The sequence below is a fragment of the Capsella rubella genome, unplaced genomic scaffold (assembly GCF_000375325.1).
Source record: "Capsella rubella cultivar Monte Gargano unplaced genomic scaffold, Caprub1_0 scaffold_2, whole genome shotgun sequence".
Taxonomy (NCBI): domain Eukaryota; kingdom Viridiplantae; phylum Streptophyta; class Magnoliopsida; order Brassicales; family Brassicaceae; genus Capsella; species Capsella rubella.
In genome coordinates this window covers 13,261,814-13,284,653 of record NW_006238922.1, presented here as the reverse complement: position 1 = coordinate 13,284,653, position 22,840 = coordinate 13,261,814, and the positions used below count along the sequence as shown (strand labels likewise).

General features: G+C 38.1%; 8 protein-coding genes and 1 long non-coding RNA gene across 10 annotated transcripts; 7 read left to right on the top strand and 2 right to left on the bottom strand.

The window, feature by feature from the left end:
* The first annotated feature begins 66 nt into the window (after positions 1-66).
* On the top strand, positions 67-1,689 carry LOC17895819 (reticulon-like protein B22). Its single transcript, XM_006302853.2, has 4 exons — positions 67-295; positions 761-902; positions 1,125-1,194; positions 1,398-1,689. Exons 1-4 carry the CDS (start codon positions 129-131, stop codon positions 1,520-1,522), a joined length of 504 nt encoding a protein of 167 aa, XP_006302915.1. The 5' UTR covers positions 67-128; the 3' UTR covers positions 1,523-1,689.
* A 91-nt stretch (positions 1,690-1,780) lies between these two features.
* LOC17894336 lies at positions 1,781-3,153 on the bottom strand. Its single transcript, XM_006302875.2, has 2 exons — positions 2,685-3,153; positions 1,781-2,178 (listed from the first exon to the last, which is right to left on the bottom strand). The coding sequence occupies exons 1-2, from the start codon at positions 3,085-3,087 to the stop codon at positions 2,102-2,104; spliced, it is 480 nt and encodes a 159-aa protein (XP_006302937.1). The 5' UTR covers positions 3,088-3,153; the 3' UTR covers positions 1,781-2,101.
* A 1,243-nt stretch (positions 3,154-4,396) lies between these two features.
* LOC17895835 (uncharacterized membrane protein At1g16860) lies at positions 4,397-7,555 on the top strand. The gene is made up of 5 exons (XM_006302158.2): positions 4,397-4,704; positions 5,263-6,195; positions 6,362-6,517; positions 6,619-6,830; positions 6,935-7,555. Exons 2-5 carry the CDS (start codon positions 5,350-5,352, stop codon positions 7,125-7,127), a joined length of 1,407 nt encoding a protein of 468 aa, XP_006302220.1. The 5' UTR covers positions 4,397-4,704; positions 5,263-5,349; the 3' UTR covers positions 7,128-7,555.
* Positions 7,556-7,751: 196 nt separating this feature from the next.
* LOC17896103 (ubiquitin-conjugating enzyme E2 35) lies at positions 7,752-9,956 on the bottom strand. Its single transcript, XM_006302892.2, has 8 exons — positions 9,758-9,956; positions 9,634-9,661; positions 9,396-9,482; positions 8,959-9,017; positions 8,569-8,610; positions 8,403-8,476; positions 8,200-8,297; positions 7,752-8,081 (listed from the first exon to the last, which is right to left on the bottom strand). The coding sequence occupies exons 1-8, from the start codon at positions 9,791-9,793 to the stop codon at positions 8,044-8,046; spliced, it is 462 nt and encodes a 153-aa protein (XP_006302954.1). The 5' UTR covers positions 9,794-9,956; the 3' UTR covers positions 7,752-8,043.
* A 1,545-nt stretch (positions 9,957-11,501) lies between these two features.
* On the top strand, positions 11,502-12,966 carry LOC17895391 (EP1-like glycoprotein 3). Its single transcript, XM_006301847.2, has one exon. It carries the CDS (start codon positions 11,517-11,519, stop codon positions 12,840-12,842), a length of 1,326 nt encoding a protein of 441 aa, XP_006301909.1. The 5' UTR covers positions 11,502-11,516; the 3' UTR covers positions 12,843-12,966.
* A 516-nt stretch (positions 12,967-13,482) lies between these two features.
* Positions 13,483-14,628, top strand: LOC17894639. 2 transcript variants are annotated; one of them, XR_002835047.1, is made up of 3 exons: positions 13,483-14,124; positions 14,206-14,271; positions 14,396-14,628. It is a non-coding gene; the product is annotated as an uncharacterized LOC17894639 (long non-coding RNA). The 2 variants fall into 2 exon arrangements; XR_002835046.1 differs by having other exon boundaries at positions 13,483-14,271.
* Positions 14,629-15,224: 596 nt separating this feature from the next.
* LOC17894214 (EP1-like glycoprotein 2) lies at positions 15,225-16,959 on the top strand. Its single transcript, XM_006301865.2, has one exon. The coding sequence runs from the start codon at positions 15,385-15,387 to the stop codon at positions 16,753-16,755; it is 1,371 nt and encodes a 456-aa protein (XP_006301927.1). The 5' UTR covers positions 15,225-15,384; the 3' UTR covers positions 16,756-16,959.
* Positions 16,960-17,547: 588 nt separating this feature from the next.
* Positions 17,548-19,134, top strand: LOC17896490 (EP1-like glycoprotein 1). The gene has a single exon (XM_006300412.2). It carries the CDS (start codon positions 17,590-17,592, stop codon positions 18,955-18,957), a length of 1,368 nt encoding a protein of 455 aa, XP_006300474.1. The 5' UTR covers positions 17,548-17,589; the 3' UTR covers positions 18,958-19,134.
* Positions 19,135-20,654: 1,520 nt separating this feature from the next.
* LOC17894363 (protein LIGHT-DEPENDENT SHORT HYPOCOTYLS 7) lies at positions 20,655-21,458 on the top strand. Its single transcript, XM_006302798.2, has one exon. It carries the CDS (start codon positions 20,818-20,820, stop codon positions 21,391-21,393), a length of 576 nt encoding a protein of 191 aa, XP_006302860.1. The 5' UTR covers positions 20,655-20,817; the 3' UTR covers positions 21,394-21,458.
* The last annotated feature ends 1,382 nt before the right edge of the window (positions 21,459-22,840 follow it).

Sequence of the window (22,840 nt, the reverse complement as noted above, 5' to 3'; positions counted from 1 at the left end):
GTTTAGTCAACAAAGACATGCTTGAAAATCTCTCTGATCAATCCGGGAAAATCAAGTTATCAGTTAATTTTCTCGGGAAAAAAATTTCGGAAAGGGAAAGCAAGTTTTTTTGAAGTGGGAAGAGAGAGATGGGAGAAATGGGGAAGGCGATGGGATTGCTGATTAGCGGGACGCTTGTGTATTACCACTGTGCATATCGCAACGCAACTCTTCTCTCTCTCTTCGCCGATGTTTTCATTGTTCTCTTGTGCTCTCTCGCCATTCTCGGTCTCCTTTTTCGCCAACTCAATGTCTCGTAAGTTCTCTGAGATTTCGGCCTAGCTTTATCGATTCTCTCTGTTCATGGTGTTGGATTCGGTTCTTCGGTCTCCAATTTAGTGATTTGCTGTTTGGTGACCGGGAAGATACGAGATTATTTGGCTCGTTTCATCTGTTGGAAGTGTGATTGCTCTCTCGATGTCTCTGTCGAATTGGGTTTTGTGCACTCACTGGTGTTAATTTGATTGTGAAATTGATTTGCTTTTGAAGGCATGAAGTGAAACTAGTTCTCATTTTATTTATGATTGAATTAGTGATGCGTCGATCTTATTTCAATCATGCTGTCTTCTTCCGTTCTCTGTGATCAATGCACGAGTCATAATCCCAGAATTATCAAAGATTTTATGACTTCTGCTCTCTGTGTATATGTAATCTGTTTCAAGACCTTTGGCCCTTAACTTTTTCAACCACATCATTTACAACTCTATTAACTTTTCTCAAGGGTACCAGTGGATCCACTAGAGTGGCAAATATCACAGGATACAGCAAGTAACATAGTTGCGCGCTTAGCTAATACTGTTGGAGCAGCAGAAGGTGTTCTGAGGGTTGCAGCGACAGGACATGACAAGAGACTTTTTGTCAAGGCAAGTTTGTCCTTAGTTACCATGTACCATGTACAAGATACTATTACTATTCTTGGAGTAGATCATGCGTGAATCTATATGCATTAGCATTAATATTTGACCACATAAATTATCTTAGAATCCTGCTGTCTTTACCCAGTTATCATATAAATGCATTGCTGATTGTTAACTCAGTAATTGTGTTCTGTACTGAAGATGTTTCTCTTATATATTTCCCTTTAGGTCGTAATCTGCCTTTACTTCTTATCAGCTCTTGGGCGACTCATCTCAGGTGTAACCGTTGCTTATGCAGGTAATTCACATTGCGTCTCAAACTTATCAAAAGTTTCTTAAATGTGGAAGAGTGTGCTGTTATCTGATGAGTCACATTACATACCAATATTTGTCGGATTTCAGAGCATTTAATTGAAGTTGGCCTTTTGGGAAACTTTTCTTCATGCCTGTGTCAAATATTGCAAACCAATGATCTCTGACTAGTTCTTCTCCCTGAAACAGGACTATGGCTGTTCTGTCTCTCCATGCTCTGTCAGTATTCTCAGAATTCTCAATCTCTTGGAAACTGTGTACTTAAACGAGGAAATGCGGAGATTTTAGAACAAGAAGCACACTCTGATAAATAAGCTGTCTAGCTTTTGTTTATACTTTTTTTTTCTTTACTCATGCTCAATGAGTCAGTGCTCAGTGCTCGCATTTGCATAGCCTCAGAGTAGTTTCCCATTATGTGTACATTATTTGTATAATGTCTCTGGTGAAAATTGTAATGATAATGTTTCCCTTGCACACCATATGTAATTATTGTATTTACGGATCTTTAAGCATACACTGGCGTCAAACAAAACAGTCTGCAAAAAAGTTCTATGAGAACTGAATCTGCAAGCTAATGCGAATATATATATACAAGTGATTCAACAAAGTGACAAACTGTTATTAAGGAAGATTACATGAAAACACAGGGATAAGCAACAGGACCTTTTCTTATTTGAATTCACATTTCAGAACTGGATAGGATGTTCTGTAAAAAGTTTGCTTACTCTACCCTAACTAAGAGTCTAAACCATGTCACGTCTTTGCAGCTGCTCTTGGTGATTCGAATCTTCATTGATTGCTATTCTTAAAATCTACAAATCTTGAAGAGCCCGCAGGGCTTTGATATTTGTTTCATGACTTACCCCAAAGACTGGTTTGACGGGTATTGGGGTCTACCCTTCCTCGTCCTCAGAGTGAGATGCAGTTTTTGAAGCCGTCTCCGTCTCCATTGATTGAGGCTCTACTACACCTACAATTAAAAACAGAGGCAGATCAGGTTTTAAGAAATGCTCAAAAGACCAAACATTAAAGAAACATTGTACAACAAAAGACATCTTTGAGGCTACACGATCGCCACTAAGTAATGCAGACATCTGAAAGATCATTCTTTTATAAAACTGAGTGAGGTCATTCGACAATAAGCAACAAGAACAAGATAACTAACACTACAATTCAACTTCCCTCAACCATAAAAGAAGAAACTTGTTCCATGATCACCAAAATACCTATCGAAAATACTCTCTATGTTATTATTGATATCAAAATCTGTATGTCATTTCCATTAGTAAATCTGTAGTAACAATAAGCTAAGAAATACCTAAGTCGACATAAAAACAAATAAAGTGTTTGAAAACTAATGCAGATTATAGATAATACAAAAGTTCGATACTTGGTATGTAAAAACCAAAGCGTTTTCGAAACCAAAATCTATCAACATACAATTGGGATAAGAATAAAAAAAAAAAAAAAAAAAACCTTTGATGAAGTAATCAGAGGAAGGCCATCCTCGAACCGATGAGATTGAAATAGATTCTTCATCAGAGATAGGATTGGCCAGCTTCTCGACGAGCTTAGCGATCCCATGAGTCTGAGATCGAGGAGGTGGAACCCAATACGAAGCACCGGGAACAAAAGGGAGCCAATCCGGTGCGGATCGGCGAACCATTATCCGGTGGACAGCATCTTCCAATTTATGGAGAAGAGGATCCGATTGCGACTGCGATGCGGCGGTGTCGATCTCGTAGAGCTCAACGATGCGGTTAGACCGACGATTCGAAGATTGAGATCGGACGAAGAAGGTCTGAGATGAAGGGAGAAGAGAAGCTGCGGCGAAACGGAACCGAGAGAGAGAAAGTGAAGGAGAGAAAGATCGAGCCATTGTAGAGATCAGGAGAAAGACTCAAAGATGGTTTAGTTTTAGTTTAGTTTGGTTTGGTTGTTCCCTTTTCTTCTCTTAATAACGGATAAGGGGAGAAAAGAGCATTATTTATCGAAATCACCTTGTTATAAAAGTTTTTTCATTTTCCTCCCTATCTGAAAATTTTACTTTCTTTGATAAGAGTGGTCCTTTTCAAAACTAAAACATACAATATACAATATGAGTATACTGCAACATGAGACACGAAGCATATACTGATGTTCAAAAAAGAATTATACATACATGGTAGGATTTTAATTATGAAGAAATACAAGAATACAAGAATCCAAAAAAGGCTGGCTAGTCCACTTAGCCCTGGGCACGAAGCGAATATTCGAAAAATTTGTGATATTTGTTATTTGCTTCGCCTCGACCGAATAGTTGATTTTGCTATTTGCTTCGATTCGTAAATTTACGAGTATTCGGAACTTCGAATATTTTTCGTAATATTTGCGAATTACTTGCTTCGCTTCGCTTCGACCCATCTAATTTTTTTTGAAACAAAAAACATATAGTACATTAAAGTGCAAAATATGAAATATTAGAGGTTTTTATTTGACATATTTTCAAAATAAGAAGGAAATATAACCACCGTCCATAGAATTCTCACATTTTGTTTTTAATAATGATTTTTCTATTAAAGTTTTATTTGCTTAAAACCACCATTTAGCAAAAAAAAAAATCCAACGAGCCAAAATATAATAATTTGAATAATAGGCTTATCAGATATATACCCAAATCTATAAATACACATATTATATATATTATATATATTATATAATAATTTATATTTATACATATATATAAATATACGAAGCGAAGCGGATATTCGGTACTAAAAAAATCAATATTTATTATTTGCTTCGGTTTTTACGAATACTAGATTTTTATATTTGCTTCGGTTCAATATCTTATAGATATTTGAATTTTTCGAATCGAATCGAAACGAATATCGAAACGAAACGAATCTAACGAATATTTTGCCCAGGGCTAAGTCTACTCAAGGCCGGGCCGGCCTTAGTCACCTGAAGTTGGACTCTAACCCACATCAAAAAGTGGAGTCGTGATAACCAATTTACTCGGTTATTAGGAAAATATATAGCTAGCTATAATAAGATATCATAATTGATAAGAATACGCTCCTACTAGAAATAATTACAGTTCACAACCTTAGTTTTAGAACATATTATCAAAACTACCGAAACTGTTACCAATGAAATTTTGACAGAGAAGAAGAAAAAAAAGTGTGTTCTTCTCTTTTTCTTTCCTGAGTTGGTTGTCCCAAAAAGAAAAGGAAAAAAATAAAATCTCCACCGCTTTGAGAGAAAAAAGTGGGGAGAGGAGAGAGAGAGATTGAGACAACGCACCAACTGTTGCGGCTCAAAGAGATCTCGATCGGGATCCACTCGACGGAGATAGAGAGCTACGGATATGGGATCTCGGCTACTTCACTGTTACTTCCGTTTCGTCTTCTACTGTCACTCCCACAACTGCTGCAACTATTTTCCTTGATTGTTTCTTCCTCGGCGTTTCACTTTGAAACTTACAATACACTCTCGCTCTCGCTCTCTCTCTCAGGTGCGAATCGCCGTCATTTTCTCAGATTTGGATTTTTTTTTTGGTCAGTCTGTGATCATTTTTGGGGGTTTAGGTATTGTTTATGTGATTTGGGGATTTTGTTATACATGACGATCTGAGTTCGATTTCTGCTCAATCGCATTTGAGATGCCATATCCACAGAGATCTTACTGTCTTTCAAAGGAGTCAGGCTAATAGAAATTGTGATTAGGGTTTTGTTTTTTTTTCTCCTGGATTCTGGGACGTTATTTGTAGATCTCAAGTGATATTAGTATATTACAAGTTCTCAGACTAGATGTTTACCCATAGTCTTAAGTCTCAATGGTGCTGGATCTGTTAGATTAATGGGGAGGCTTTTTGAAAGGGAAAGTGAAGTGATAGCTAGACTGCTGATTTTTTGGGCATAGGACGTTGAATCTCTGTGATCTATTTTGATTTGTGGTGTTGGCAAGTGTTTCTCTTGTCACAGTTCTCTATCTGCCTTTTATCTTTATTTTTGCAAACCAGGTCCGTAAGTATGTTTTTCATTTCTCATGGATTCCTGTTTTGTTCTCGCAGGGATTTAAATCTTCACGTTGTCAGCACATTGTTTGTGGTGCTAATCTATTCTCTATCCAGTTTGGGGTTTCCTGAAGAAAAATATCAATGGGTTCAAGATACGCATCTCACCAGCTCAGCAATGGGCTCTTTGTTTCTGGTCGGCCAGAGCAACCTAAAGAAAAGCCTCCAACAATGAGCTCAGTAGCCATGCCATACACCGGGGGTGATATCAAGAAATCAGGAGAATTGGGGAAGATGTTCGACATTCCGACAGATGGGACTAAGTCAAGGAAGTCTGGCCCCATAACTGGAGGTTCTTCAAGAAGTGGTGCGCAATCAGGTCCCGTGCCTAATGCAACTGGTCGTATGTCTGGCTCTTTAGCTTCTGCTGGGTCAAATTCAATGAAGAAAACAAATTCTGGACCTTTGTCTAAGCACGGGGAGCCTTTAAAGAAATCCTCTGGTCCGCAATCTGGTGGTGTAACAAGGCAAAATTCCGGCCCTATTCCTATACTCCCAACTACAGGTCTCATAACATCTGGACCAATTACCTCGGGACCTCTAAATTCATCTGGGGCTCCTAGGAAAATTTCTGGTCCTCTAGACTATTCTGGTTCAATGAAGACGCATATGAATTCCGTTGTCCACAACCAGGCGGTAACTACCCTTGGTCCGGAAGATGACTTTTCCTGCATGAACAGCTTCCCCAAGCCTGTGATGTGGCTGGTGATCCTTATATTTGTAATGGGATTCCTTGCTGGAGGCTTCATTCTTGGAGCAGTTCACAATGCAATTCTCCTCATTGTTGTGGCGGTCTTGTTCACAGTTGTTGCTGCACTTTTTATTTGGAATATTTCTTGTGAAAGACGTGGTATCATAGATTTCATCGCTCGTTATCCTGATGCTGATCTTAGAACTGCCAAAAATGGTCAATACGTGAAGGTCACTGGGGTAAGTATCTAAACATTGCTCCCAGAAATTGCTGGTTTTGTGCATTTACTCTTTGGTGCTGCATTGTCATGGTAAATGACAGAAATATGATTTGTTCGTCCTTTCATGGGAATGCTATCTCTACTATGTTTATAACGTTGGCTCTTTGCTATTCTTTATTGAAAAGGTTGTCACCTGTGGTAATGTGCCGCTTGAATCATCCTTCCATAGAGTTCCCAGATGTGTTTACACGTCTACTTGTCTATATGAGTACCGTGGATGGGGTTCAAAGCCAGCCAGTGCTTCACATCGTCGCTTCACATGGGGTCTGAAATCAGCAGAGGTTAGTAGTGGCCTAATGATATTTCATTTCACATAACAATGCTCTCTTTTAGCGTAAAAGGTCTCTAAATGCATAAACCTTGCACCTACAATCGATTGCAGAGGCATGTGGTAGACTTCTACATTTCTGATTTCCAATCTGGGCTCAGAGCATTGGTCAAAACTGGAAATGGTGCAAAGGTAACACCTCTCGTCGATGATTCTGTTGTCATCGATTTTAAGCCAGGAAGTGAGCAAGCCTCTCCAGACTTTGTAAGGTGGTTGGGTAAAAAAAATTTAACCAATGATGATCAAATAATGCGGCTTAAAGAAGGGTATGACACCACAACTTGTAGAAAAGAATGATTAGAAATTTAAAAAAACTTTAAAGAGTTGCTAAAAAATCTGTTGTTCTCTGTGATATTTCTTTCGTCCGCAGGTATATCAAAGAAGGAAGCACAGTAAGTGTGATTGGAGTGGTTCAGAGAAACGACAACGTGTTGATGATAGTCCCAACTACAGAACCATTAGCAGCTGGTTGGCAATGGAGTAAATGCACATTCCCTGCAAGTCTTGAAGGAATCGTATTGAGATGCGAAGATTCATCGAATGTAGATGCAATTCCTGTCTGATGCAGTAGTAGTAAGTCTTTTATTTTTCTTCTTCCACGGTTGGTAGACGAAAATCTCACTGTTCCACTTCGGCTTCATCAATATTTTTCATGAAATCTGAAATGTGTTCTTGGTTGGTGGCTTTTCGCTCTCTACTAATGATGATTCCTTTGGTTGGTGGTTTTACAGTAGTGTTTTCTTTTTCTTTTCTCTTTTCCTTTAATATTTCTTTTTTTTTATATCAAGTTATTATTATTACATTAGGATGATAATGGTGGATGTGGATTTCTTTTCTATGACTTAATTTGTGTTGTGGGGGCACTCTTCTTTGCCTGATGGTTTGTAATTGTAAAGCTCTTCTAGTTATTCTTTTTCGACCGAATTTGTGATCTAATATAATGGGATTATCTTCTTCGTTTGGAATGTAATTGATCCTGTTGCATGTTGAAGGTGTTTCTCAATTCCTCATTTTTTATTCTTCCTGAGATCTGACTCTTTCCAAAAATACTACAGAATCATCTCATCGCACAAATGAGTGGCATAAACCACTGAAATGGCGAATTACAAACAATTTATCTTCGGTCTCATGTATACTTTACTTAGCTCAACTGCCAAATTGTAAAATATACATCTTTGTTCCAACGGTGATCAAACAACCTTTGGATTTCGTTGAAACTTGTAATTTACAGAGCTAGACACAGTATAAGAAAGACTTCCTTTTGACTCAAAGAACCATGAAGAACTTCAAATATGAAAAACGAGTTTTATCCTATTAGTAATGATACAGTGATTCAGATGAGATTACAGCTTAATGGAGACGAAAACACAATTTTGTAATTATGAGGGGGAAGAACCAGCAAAATATAAACTTTCTTTTAACTTTGATGTTGGGATAGATTTCATCACATGTAATGTTATTTGGATGAAAAGAGAACCTCTATGCACCACTTGCGTAAAGACGGGTCCATTCCTTGGCTGCACAAATATAGTTCACAAGGATGTGAGACACCAACGTAAGTTTTAAGAAGAAAGCAAGAGTAAACAGAGTTATGTATCAGGTTAATATCAAAGTTGAGAGTTTAGATCAAATCACCAGTCTCCACAGCTTCTGCCTCATTACTCTTCCAATGCTTAGCAATGTTCTCAGACAGCGGATCATCTGGATTTGGTGCACTCAGAAGAGCTTGAATACTTTTTAAGGATTGCACACAACAATAGAATCAGAAAAAAGGAGTCAAGTCCCAAGAAACCATTGGTTTTTGGCAGGATAGAATCTAATGTAATCAGCTCATATACCTTAAGAGCACGGTTCGTATTTGTAGTGCAGGGCTCCATTTGTCCTTCAGAATATCAAGACATATTCTTCCAAGCTGTATAAGCAAATAGACAGGTTCAGGATCATGTGTTTGGTTGTGTGGATAGTCAAGGAAACCCAAAAAAAAAGGAAGGATTTAGAACATACCTTGTCAATGTTAGGATGGTATATCTTTGTGAGAAACCTAACCTGTTACAAAATAAAATCATTAAAAGAGCTAGCAAGTGTTAGAATATAGAAAGTGCCCTACACAAACCCTTTCTAAAAACTCCAAGGTTCAAGAACTGAATCCTCTAACCCCATATGACAAGAGAAACACTGACAAGAAATGAGACATACATTTAAGTTACACATAATCCACCCAGAATCACCCGTCCTCAAAGATCATTTGGTATGTGACAAATTACCAACCAATATATTTACTTAATAACTAGATTCTTAGTGACTACGTATATTCAAATCACCATATGATGCAAGGACTTACACAACTTTATAACCTAGAATGAAAATAAAAGATTGCAGATCCAATAAACTTACCTTGGGAGCTGCCATGGGGTATTCTTCAGGCAAAAAGAGCTCCAACTTGAAAACTCCTCCTAGAAAAATGGAATGAAGAAATATTTAAATTTTCGATAGTGAGCAGAATTTATTAGAAGGAGAAAAAAAGTACAAAATGAAACTTAGAATCTAGTACGCAACAGCACCAGGAAACAAATAAGATGGGTGATAAAAGAAACTAAGAACAGTTGTACAAGTTAATAATTATGCTTATCAGTCCATTGTCACCAACAATCAAAAAGAGCATTAGCAATATTTGCTTGACGTAAACATTGTACTCCTCAAAGCTGAGACTCAGATTATCAGAAACTATTTTATTACTTCCGAAGAAATCTAAGTAGCACACATAAAAAGAACATTTTACGTACAGATACGTTTGTGCACAAGAAAAGAAAAAGAAAACAAAAAACAATTACCTTCATAAGGTGATTGTGAAGGACCAAGAACCATAACATTGAAATAGCGCATATTGTCCTCAGAAGGAGAGGCGCTTATACCGGGAGCTGCAGCAATCAACCGAGCAAAACTTAGTTAATAAATCAGACTATACCTTATAATCTACAACCAAATTCAAACTCCAAAGACCAACACATTTCGGATCCACACAATTCAACCATAGAAACCATCACTATAACTCAAAAAGGCAGGTTTTACCCGGTTCACTGAGCAGACGTTGAGTTTCCTATCAAATTGCAAGGAAAGCCAAAAATTAGAAAACCAAGTGACGAAAATTACAACTCAAAAACAAAAACAAAAAAGAGATAGGAGAAGACAAAACCTTGATGATTCTTCGCGGCAAATTACTGTTGGCCATTATAGCTTGCCGCAGATTCCTCCGATCGATCTAAGAGAAGTTTAGGGTTTTTTTAGAGGAGCTGATTGATTTGATAATGGAGAACAAGTTCGTAGTCGTCGTCGTGCCTCGAATCTGACGTGATCCTCGATGATAATTTTAATTCGATTTCCTTTTTCTCTCTATCTTTAAAATTCTACACTCGGTAAATGAAAAATAAATAAAATAATATTATCAATTCTCTTCTTATTACATATTTTCCCGGCACTTTTATTTATTGTTAGCTTTTCCTTAAAGTCTCATATATTTATCGATTTTTCATAATAGTTTTTAAAGTTACATGTATGTCCACATTTCCTTTTATTACAGATACGTCCCTCTTTTCTTGTTTAGAAACATAACATAACTTTTTACCACATATATTTTCCAAAATGATTTGTTTTTACCTCTATAGTTGACATCCCCTCTAGTAATTTAATTATTCAAGCGTTCTTCAAAGTTTTCTTACAAGCTTTTTTTGCTCAAACTTTGTTTGTACACCCTCATTAAAATCTAAAAAAAAAAAAAAAAAAAAAAAAAAAAAAATTCTTACTAATAATATTTCCAGTGGTTTTATTTGATATTAATGCACCCACTAGCCTTTGTTTATTACACTTGTACACAATGTTAATTAAAAATTTGCCTTTTGAAAAAATTGCCTATTGTTACCGCTCAGTTTTTCTGGGCTTTTTATGTCCGTGAAACTCCTTTTTAGATAGTAGGCCCATATTTATTAATGGCCTGTTTGTGAGTTATATATCATATATATATATATATATATAATAAAATAAAATATATATTTCTTTTTCTACTAAAGTATAAAGTAGTGACAATGATACAGAGATGAAAATAAATTATTGATTATTAAATATCTTAATAGTAATTTGCACTTTAGCAAAGAAAAATGAAAAGCATGTATTACACAAACACAAGTTGGCACATGGACCGGGCGGAAAAGAATCATTAGAACATTAAGGAAAAAAACGTTGCCATTTATTTTTAATTAAGATGAGCCGTCTGGTATTGGGCCACACATGGTGTTCATGTCCAATCTATCCATTGTCCGTATATATTTTTGTTGTAAAGTATCTTCGAATTTCTGTAGTTATATTCTTCATTAACAGCCGCCTAACAATGAACGATAATTTATAATTGTCTTTTTCCTCTACATTTATAAAGGATAGTTATCTCAAATAGCATGAATGTGAATTAATTTCGAATTATATCTATGCTGCTAGCTACCATGAGTCAATAAATAGTTTAAACAAATCCAGCGAGACGACCCAGTGGCATATTCCCGGTGGCTCGTAATTAAAAAATGCGTACGTCGGGCCTTTCCAGTTCCCACATACTCTAACTGCAGTCTACCCACTTACCTAATGTTGCTATCATTGTTATGTGCAACCAAAAAAAAAAGAAAAAAAATTTATAATTAAAACTTAAAATCCGACAAAACAAGAGTACAATTTATATTAGCTCGCTTTATATGAGACATATGATTATTATACACTACACTTTACACTGAATAGAATCGATCATTTATCATACATCCACTAAAGTGACGAGGTTTCAAAAAAATTAAAATAGTGACGATCGAGGTTTCAAAGACTTCCGTGCATACTATAAAAAGAAGCTCACTCTGTAGTCTGTACACCCAAAACACACCATCATCCATCAAAACACACGTAACAAAAGTAAATAAAATATGGAATTCTCAATCACATTAGGTCTCTTCTTCACTCTCTCCATCTTCTTGATCGGAGCACTAGCCAAAGTTCCTGTTGACGACCAATTCCAGGTGGTCAACGAAGGAGGCTACACCGATTACAGTCCGATCGAATACAACCCCGACGTACGTGGCTTCGTCCCCTTCAGCGACAACTTCCGTCTCTGTTTCTACAACACAACCCCGAACGCATACACTCTCGCTCTTAGAATCGGAAACAGAGCCCAAGAATCCACTCTTAGATGGGTCTGGGAAGCAAACAGAGGCTCACCGGTCAAAGAAAACGCGACGTTGACTTTCGGAGAAGACGGAAACCTTGTACTAGCCGAAGCCGACGGTCGTGTGGTCTGGCAGACTAACACTGCTAACAAAGGCGTCGTGGGGATCAAAATCTTGGAGAATGGCAATATGGTAATTTACGATTCCAACGGCAAATTCGTATGGCAGAGCTTTGACTCTCCGACCGACACGCTTCATGTCGGACAGTCTTTGAAACTCGACGGTCGGAACAAGCTCGTAAGCAGACTGTCTCCATCGGTCAACGAAAACGGACCGTACAGCCTCGTCATGGAAGCCAAGAAGCTAGTCTTGTACTACACGACAAACAAAACTCCGAAACCAATCGCTTATTATGAATACGAATTCTTCACCAAGATAACACAATTACAGTCTATGACGTTCCAAGCCGTTAAGGATTCCGACACAACGTGGGGTCTACACATGGAAGGTGTCGACTCTGGTTCAAAATTCAATGTCTCCACGTTCCTCTCGCGGCCAAAACACAACGCGACGCTGAGTTTTCTCCGGTTAGAGTCTGACGGAAACATCAGAGTTTGGAGTTACAGTACGTTGGCGACAGCCACTGCTTGGGATGTGACGTACACGGCGTTTACTAATGATGATACTGACGGTAACGACGAGTGTAGGATCCCTGAGCATTGTTTGGGGTTTGGTCTGTGTAAGAAAGGTCAGTGTAACGCTTGTCCTAGCGACAAAGGGCTACTTGGCTGGGACGAGACCTGTAAAACTCCGAGTCTCGCAAGTTGCGATCCCAAGACATTTCACTACTTCAAGATCGAAGGAGCTGATAGTTTCATGACAAAATATAACGGTGGGTCATCCACGACGGAGAGTGCGTGTGGGGACAAGTGTACGAAAGATTGCAAATGCTTAGGGTTTTTCTACAATAGGAAGAGTTCGAGGTGTTGGTTGGGCTATGAGCTCAGGACATTGACCAGAACCGGAGATTCTTCGCTGGTTGCCTATGTCAAAGCTCCTAATGCTAACAAAAAGTCAACTCTTTGAGGTGTTGTGTGGTACTGTGGTTTAGTAAGGTCAAATTTCGTTTGTTTACCCTTTATGTACTGATTCTCAAGCGACATCGCAATAAAGTGGAGTGAAAGAAAAAATATTAAACAAATTTCTGATATATCTAGTCTATTCATCAAAACACGATGCGTTGACAGTACCCCACGTACGTACGTGCACGCAATACGATTTTTGACATGTAAAGGAATTATGGAATTGAAAAATATTTTTTAGTATTAAATAGTTTTGCTACGTAGCCAAAATCTGAAAAATAAAAATAAAGAATGGATAGCGACTTTGCTTCACGATAGAGAGAATATGATGCGTGCGACGATGCTTAATTGCCGCGTCGTCAACAACACTGGTTTTACTAGTTAAAAAGGAAATAGAAAAATAAAAAAGGAAATAGCATACATGAATAACGGTCTCTTTTAAAATTTTACCAAGTACAGGAAAAGGAAACAAATCTTGGAACGCCAGCTGGATAAAAGAGTCAAAGTTGTTTGACTACCGACTTTGTACATTTAATCACGACCGTCAAAACTTGCTTGATCAGATCTCGACCGTCAATAGCCTTCATACTTCATCTATAAAATATGCTCTCACTCTTTTTTATCAGTAAATCACATACCATATTTTATTTTTCCTCTTCGTCGATTCCTCTCTGTCTCTCCGCGCGTTCGTCTCGTTGGTGGTGACATTCTTCTAACCCTTCTGATATCATCTGTTTAGGTAGTTTTCTTCTGATATCTCTCGTTCTACATCTTCCTTCTTCTTTTTCCCTTTTTTTGACTTTCTGAGAGTTGCTATTGTTGGGGAGGTATGATTTGATCTCCTGTATGTTGTGTCTTATTGTATTTTCCAGATTCTCTTGCAGCGTACACACATTCAGCTGAGGTTACTAACGGCTGTCTTTCCTCCCTGTTTTTTTTTTTTTTCTGCTTTTGTATTTCTCATGGTACATCTATTCCTACTGTTTGATTTTATTCTTGTATGCTTGTCACCGTGCCTTTTTATGTGAAGTGATCCCCTCTTTAAAGGTATGTTTAAGGTTTGTAATGATATTCTTCTAAACTCGTCTCTGTTTTTTTTTCAATCGATCATTGGATATACTACTTGCTTGTTTATCTTCTGGTGTTTTCTTTCTAAATTGCATCGGCGGTTTTTTTTCCTTAATATGTTCGTCGGATTTACTTGTCGTTATGTTATTTCAGGGCTTGGATAATCCTTTTTTTAATCAATGATGGCTATGATGAATTCTATGTGCTACGGCTCAGGGGTTTCGTTCTTCATTCTTAATTAATACGTCTTTTACTGTTTGTTTTGTTTTGTTTCTTACGTTTCTTTCTTCGTCTTGCAGGTGTTTTGGAAGCGAACTATGATCTGAGCATCGCTTACTCTTCTCCATGGACGTTCGATTTCACGGGTTCCATGCTCTAAACGCATCTCTATTTGTTTCTGAATTTTCTAAATATTGCATTTGTGGGTTTTTCTTCTTTCTTCTTCTAATTACATGTTATTTACTTGTCGTTTTTGTTTTGTTGGTTTAGATTTGTGGAGGATCCTAGGATCTGTGATGGCTTTGACTGATCATTGTCACTACAATTCATGTTATTCTGATAGGCTTTCTAAATTGAAACGTTCAAGGCTATTTAATTATGTTCATGCGATGTTTACCTCTCTTCGTTCCATACTTGTTCCGATTAGACTCTTTGTAACAACTTGTTATTACGTGATTGGTAAATTCAAGATGGCGTAATATTATTGATATAATTGTCATCAATTATTGTCTGGTTTTCATTTGGTGCACATGTATACATGGATCTCAGCCACCCATGGATACGTGTACATACAAATTTAAATGAAAAGCCAAATCTTGACCCCGCATCCAAGAAAACTAAACGCCCATTTATATCGCAGAAAAATCCACAACTTTTGATATTTTCTTCAAAAACTAAACCCACAGCTTTTATGTCATAACGACGAACGAGGTCATATACTACGGTGCTGCTGCTGTGATGTTTTTACTTGAAAAAACTAACCAACTTTTGGTTTTTTCTTTTTTTGGTAAAAGGTTAAAATCTAACTAACTTTGTTTATGTCTTCGTCAAGTTTAGACAATATATCCGGATTCAAGTCTTCTAGAATTCATGAATAGGTAAGAATCCAAAAAAAAAACAAAGTTAATCATTCATTCATTCACGTAGGACAAAAAAAGATATGTCATATTAAAAAAACAATATAGTAGCTGAGATAATATGACGAACGAATATGCGGAAATCTGCACTAGAGAAACCTTATCCAAATAATATAAATAGCTATCAGCCCCATTGTACAGCACCAATCTGCTTGATATGTCTGTAGTCAAGTCGCAATAAGCAACTTTGACTTTTCAAACAAATACAGCCAATAATATAATATTACGCAACAGAGCTTATATATACCACCCACAATATACATCTTCTTCTCCGTAATATCATCATCCCACACTCCTCTCTAGTCTCTACTCAACCAACCAAAAATAAAAATAAAAAAATCAATGTCTCGATTTCATATCTTATTATTAACCTTGGCACTTGTCATTGCCTCTGTTTCAGTGGTTATAGCTCAAGTCCCTCCGGAGAAACAATTCAGAGTCGTCAACGAAGGCGAATTCGGCCAATACATCACCGAGTACGACGCCAGTTACCGATTCATCGAATCATCGAACCAGAGCTTCTTCACATCACCGTTCCAGCTCTTGTTTTATAATACTACCCCTGGCGCCTATGTCTTAGCTCTCCGAGTCGGTCTCAGGCGTGACGAGTCTCTCATGCGCTGGATCTGGGACGCTAATCGCAACAGCCCCGTCGGAGAAAACGCAACTCTCTCACTTGGCCGCAACGGCAACCTCGTCCTCGCTGAAGCAGACGGACGAGTTAAGTGGCAGACTAACACAGCTAACAAAGGCGTCACCGGATTCAAAATCTTGCCCAACGGAAACATGGTGCTACACGACAAAAACGGCAAATTCGTTTGGCAGAGCTTCGATCACCCCACCGATACACTCCTCAACGGCCAGTCCCTCAAAGTCAACGGGGTCAACAAACTCGTCAGCCGAACATCCGACGTGGACGGCTCCGATGGTCCGTACAGCATGGTGCTAGATACCAAAGGTTTAACCATGTACGTTAACAAAACCGGTACGCCGTTGGTTTACGGCGGATGGACCGATCACGATTTCCGTGGCACCGTCACTTTCGCCGTTACACGAGAATTGGATAATTTAACGGAGCCATCAGCTTACGAGCTTCTTCTAGAACCCGCACCACAACCCGCTACGAATCCGGGTAATAACCGCCGGTTACTCCAAGTCCGACCAATCGGAAGCGGAGGAGGAACTTTAAACTTGAACAAAATCAATTACAACGGAACAATCTCGTATCTCAGACTCGGATCTGACGGGAGTCTCAAGGCTTACTCGTATTTCCCAGCCGCTACGTATCTCAAATGGGAAGAGAGTTTCTCCTTCTTCTCCACCTACTTCGTCCGTCAATGTGGCTTACCGTCGTTTTGCGGCGATTACGGTTACTGCGACAGTGGAATGTGCAACGCGTGTCCTACACCTAAAGGCTTACTCGGATGGAGTGATAAATGCGCCCCACCGAAAACGACTCAGTTTTGTAGCGGAGGCAAGGGTAAAACTGTCAACTATTATAAGATCGTCGGTGTTGAGCATTTTACTGGGCCGTATGTTAAAGATGGACAAGGCCCAACTTCAGTAAACGATTGCAAGGCCAAGTGCGATCGTGATTGCAAGTGCTTGGGTTACTTCTACAAGGAGAAAGACAAGAAATGTTTGCTTGCTCCTCTTCTTGGCACACTCATCAAAGACGCCAACACTTCTTCCGTTGCTTACATCAAATATTAGCGTTTTAACGCAAACATTTATTTACTGAATTCAATGTGAATTCTTAGAGATTTAATGAATAATCGGTGAGCTTGTAATGATTCACCGTCTAATAACTGTAATACCTTTTTATATATATATCAAAGCCACTAATTGGCTTTATATACCATCTGTATAAATAATACCTTTGATAATGATCAAAGTACTATGTGAAGCTTTTAACTATTTCGTTGCTTAAAAATGAGAGTTTTGTAGTCTTTTGGTCCTCTCCAACTTATAAGCCTTACACTACATCCCAATAAATATACATGTTGCTTCTTAGTTGGACAAGCCGCCTGGGCAACATCCATTACTTTACAAAAAACAACAAAGCTCCATCACAATCAATTGGCGAATTTTACATTATTATCTCGGATGAAAAAGGATTTTGTAATATACAGCACTACAATGCATTGAGAGTATCGGATAAAGATCGGGAATGTGTAGTATAAAATTAATATCCAAATATCGGATCATTCAAGTTTTTTTTTTTTCAAATGCATTTGAGGGAAAACAAATAAACAATATATATCAATGATTTATTCAAAACTTATGTACGTATTGTATATCAACGAGAATATTCGACACTTTCCAGTAGCATGATCTTATCTAAATCATAAATGAGCCATTGGTCATTGGTCATCTTGCATAACACTGATTCGGTTGACAAGTCGCAAGTTTGCAGCTTGAGACTTTTCAAACGAATACAGCCCAAAGGTCCATAGCAAAATGTTATATATACAGCCAAAGAAGGCAACATTTAGAAAATCGTCTCACTCCACTCCTCAATATCAGAAAAAAAAGAAGAGCACAATAATGCTTCGGTTTGATATCTTACTAATCACGGCACTTGCCATTTCCTCTGTTTTTGTGGTCATGGCCCAAGTCCCTCCCGAGAAACAATTCAGAGTCCTCAACGAACCAAGCTACGCCCCATACATCATGGAGTACGACGCCAGTTACCGATTCCTCGAGTCACCGAATCAGAGCTTCTTCACATTTCCTTTCCAGCTCATGTTCTACAACACTACTCCTAGCGCCTACGTGTTAGCTCTCCGAGTCGGATCGAGGCGTGATATGGATTTCCCGCGTTGGATCTGGGACGCCAATCGCAACAACCCCGTCGGAGACAACTCCACGCTCTCATTCGGCCGCAACGGCAACCTCGTGCTCGCTGAGTTAAACGGCCAAGTTAAGTGGCAGACTAACACAGCAAACAAAGGCGTCACCGGATTCGAGATCTTGCCCAATGGAAACATGGTGCTACACGACAAAAACGGTAAATTCGTTTGGCAGAGCTTCGATCACCCAACAGATACACTCCTCGTCGGCCAGTCTCTCAAAGTTAACGGAGTTAACAAACTCGTTAGCCGAACATCTGACATGAACGGCTCAGATGGTCCGTACAGTATGGTGCTGGACAACAAAGGTTTAACAATGTACGTTAACAAAACCGGTACGCCGTTAGTGTACGGCGGATGGACGGATCACGACTTCCGGGGCACCGTCACCTTCGCCATTACACGGGAGTTCGACAATGTAACGGAACCGTCAGCTTACGAGCTTCTCCTAGAGCCCGCACCACAAACGGCTACGAATCAAGGTAAAAACCGCCGGTTACTCCAAGTCCGACCCATAGGCAGCGGTGGAGGAACTATAAACCTAAACAAAATAAACTACAACGGAACGATTTCGTTTTTGAGACTTGGATCTGACGGTAGCCTCAAAGCCTTCTCGTATTTCCCAGCCGCGACGTATCTAGAATGGGAAGAGTCGTTTGCTTTCTTCTCCACCTACTTCGTCCGTCAATGCGGCTTGCCGACGTTTTGTGGCGATTTCGGATATTGCAATCGTGGAATGTGCGTCGGGTGCCCTACACCGAAAGGTCTTCTAGCATGGAGTGATAAATGCGCAGCACCTAAAACGACGAAGTTTTGCAGCGGAGGCAAGGGTAGAACTGTAAACTACTATAAGATAGTTGGCGTTGAACATTTTACTGGGCCGTATGTTAATGGTGGACAATGCCCGATATCTGTAGGCGACTGCAAGGCCAAGTGCGATCGTGACTGTAAGTGTTTGGGTTACTTCTACAAGGAGAAGGACAAGAAATGTTTGATCGCTCCTCTTCTTGGCACACTCATCAAAGACGCCAACACTTCTTCCGTTGCTTACATCAAGTATTAATGCTATCCTAAGAGACTTTACGAATAATCAGTGTGTTTTGTAATGATAAACCCTCTTCAAAGCCAGCGTAACAGACTTGACAGTCCAGTCAATAGATTACCTGTGTCATCAAAAACTTGTTATCCATGTGTTTCTTTACTTTTGGTATATATATATGATGGCATATATTCGATCTTACTCGAAACTGGAACCACTGGGGGGGGGGGGGGGGAATAATACTGAGACAACTCGATCGATATTGTTTTTACAATTCATAATTTTTCTGTTAGTTAATGATTTGCAACTTTGAACTGAATGGCGTGGGACCAATTTCTACGACTGGATTGGATTACTCCTAAGATATTTCTTTTTCTTGGTTGAATGAGTAATCTATAAGAAAGTGAAAACATAAATTTAATGAAAATGATGAAGAATCAAAACCTAGGAGAGTAGTAGTAGGTAAGTAATGGGATTTTTATTGTAAAATAAGGAATCCTTCTTCCTTTAAACCACAAAAGTTATGCTATCATTTGAAACAACCCTTGAATAATGAATATTCTCACCTAGTTTATTTAGATGTTATCTTCTAATAGATTGGTCAGTGCCTCACAGTAGTGGCAGCCAAAAAAAAAAGGCTATCCTTAATCTTAAATTCTTAATTAATCAAACAACAAAACATTAATAACACTGTAGATGACAAAAACTTTAAAATAAGTAAATGCAAAGCGCGTCCATCCGCAGATCTTTTCGATTGGGACCTCCATAGATTTTATCTGTCTGGTTTCTATATCAGAGAATCACAATTTGTTTTTATTTAAATTTTATAACCAGACCGAGACCCATTGGGCTATATTTACGGGCCTCTAATTTATACATCCGGTGATTTCTTTTTCCCCCTTTTGTTTATACAATTTACATGCACAGAGCAAACGCTTGCGTACGTAAAATATGTTGAATGTTGATATTTCTACGGGATCATACTTTTTTAAAAAAACTTTATGCCTTACAAAGAGAAAACAGTGTTTGAGTTATATTTCTCCATTCCAGACTTCTTTGTTTATCTTTTGTTACACATAATAATAATAATAATACATATATTAGGGTGGCGATATTCGATTGACAATGATTGATAAGCTGAATGGAAACATAATTATAATTTCTAATGGCAACAAAATATATATTTAAATAAAGTAATTAGTAAACAATGCTTAAATGCTAATCGTACAGATTAAAGGAAGGGAAAATAATTTTGATAGGTCTACCGATGGAAAAAGAAAGAACTAAAGCACTCTTACGGGTCCCCATCTCCTGTCTCCCTCATAGACTATCATCACTTAACTTGATAATACCAAAAATAATCATCTTCTTAATTTGCATTTTACTTAATTCGTTCATTTTGTATACATCTACGTTTTAAAGTCTGTTTGGTTTGAAATAAATCTCGAGACTAGTCACTTTACTTTCGACTAAAAACGAACTTAGTTATAAAATATATGATTTATTCGAGGTTGATTAAATTTTAGAACACTCAGACTAGATTTTGCTGACAAGAAATATAAATTATTATTAGAACACTAGTAGCTTTTATTAGTATTGTTTTTACCCCTTAATTGATTTGATGCTACGTGTGTGTCTAGATATATATATTCCCATCAAATAATTTACGCGAGAATATAATAAGATTTATTTCTAGTTAGTGTAGAAAATTTTCTAAAGTTTTTCCCCCACCATCATTGACATATAGTTTCTCTATATTCCTCTCTTCTACTCCTTCCCAAGACTCCCAAAAAAAAACTAATCTTTTAATGAAAAATTAATCTCTCACTATGAGGCGATCAGAGAGGTGATATCATATCAACATATAACCATCGACGATCTACCATGGCTAGTAGTAGCAACAAAGGTAAAGACATAGCAGACGGATCGTCACAATCGCAACCACAACCGCACCAACCACAGTCACCTCCTAACCCGCCACCGTTAAGCAGGTACGAATCCCAGAAACGCCGAGACTGGAACACGTTTTGTCAGTACCTGCGTAACCAGCAGCCACCGGTCCACATCTCACAGTGTGGCTCAAACCACATACTCGACTTCCTCCAATATCTTGACCAATTTGGGAAGACAAAGGTTCATGTCCATGGATGCGTTTTCTTCGGACAGGTTGAGCCGGCGGGACAGTGTAACTGTCCTTTGAAACAAGCGTGGGGCAGTTTAGATGCTTTGATCGGACGGCTGAGAGCGGCTTTCGAGGAGAACGGAGGGTTGCCGGAGCGAAACCCTTTTGCCGGCGGCGGAATTAGGGTTTTTCTGAGGGAAGTGAGAGATTCACAGGCCAAGGCAAGAGGAGTTCCGTACAAGAAAAGAAAGAAGAGGAAGAAGAGGAATCCTATGAAGAGTCATGATGGTGAAGATGGTACTACGGGAACTAGTAGTAGCTCCAACTTGCCTTCTTAGCAAGCAAACAAAAAAAAACATATCTACTATAATAAAACAAAAGTGGGATTAGTTAATGGTAAGCATTTAATATTCTCCATAATCTCTATTAAATTTCAGTTAATTTCTCCTATCCATGTTTGTGGTCTATCTACCATACAATTCTACATATAGAGTGAAAGGAAAACCTGCAATTCGAACATTTGTTTCTTCATATATGTAGCCGGCTAGCTCTTTATATAGACTACTTGTGTTTACGTATTACCAAAACTATATGATTAATCTTAATCTTATATGTTTACCTATATATCATGTGTGTAGTGTATATCAGGAGATTCTTTATCATGTTCTTAACTACTTGTGTGGGATATTACTGATTTAGATAACATATTACACAGCTAGCTTATAGTATGCTCGATCATTTCACCTCACTGTAAACCCTAGAGATCGAGTATTCACACGCACACACACACATCGTAAAACCCTATTTTTGGCCTAGATTTACACACACTCACACATCTATATACTGAATGCATATGCGTGCATTTGATTCGTTGATTAATGTGATATCGATTATGATGAGTTACATCAGATATACTTACTACTTAGTCTTGTACTTTAGTTTCGTGCCATGGATTCTTGTACTTCCAAGGATTGTGCGCCAAAAGAGTTTATGAACGTACGGTAGAAAATTTTGAAACTGTTATGAACCAATTGTATCAATTTACATGATAATTAAATCTATGTATAAAAGATTAATGCTAAAAAGATTCACTGACTAACTTTTATTGCATTACTCCAAATATGTTTGCATACTGGACTACTAGCTAGTTTGCTACAACTAGGCCTATTCCAAGCCACAGCGCGTTGTAAGCGATTCAAACAGTGTCATGAATTTCATATGTACACTAGACGACTGTTACATAGACTTTTGATTTGATAATAATTACAAAAATGTTGATTGATGATACTATATTAATATTACACACGAGACATACATAATTTATATGGACAATACAAACTAAGGGTAGACAGAGTTAAACTCGAAAGAGATAAGATTTTCTAATATTTTCAACTATTACCTTTAAGATTAATTTGACTGTACGTAAGCAAGAACTAAAGAATGTACGTAACGACAGTGGCTGTATATATGTATAGAATTTATAGGAAGTTATATTGGAATAACCAATATGAAATATCAACGATTTAGACTTTGGCAATATGACATTGTCAGTTACTAGGTTTTTGCATTTGGTGGTACGCTAATGGTGATTTTGACTGGAAGAGCCTGTTGATGTGTTCATTTAAAGCCCCTGGGGATATGATTCCTAATTTCACCTGTAGAGTCTTCTCTCATGTCTGAATCTCTACCAAAAAAATATTAGATCTTTGGGTGTTTTTAAAGGTGAATGTGATAAAGAAGTGAAAGCAAAATGCTTTGGATGCAAGCTAAGAGCTCGCTGCAAGA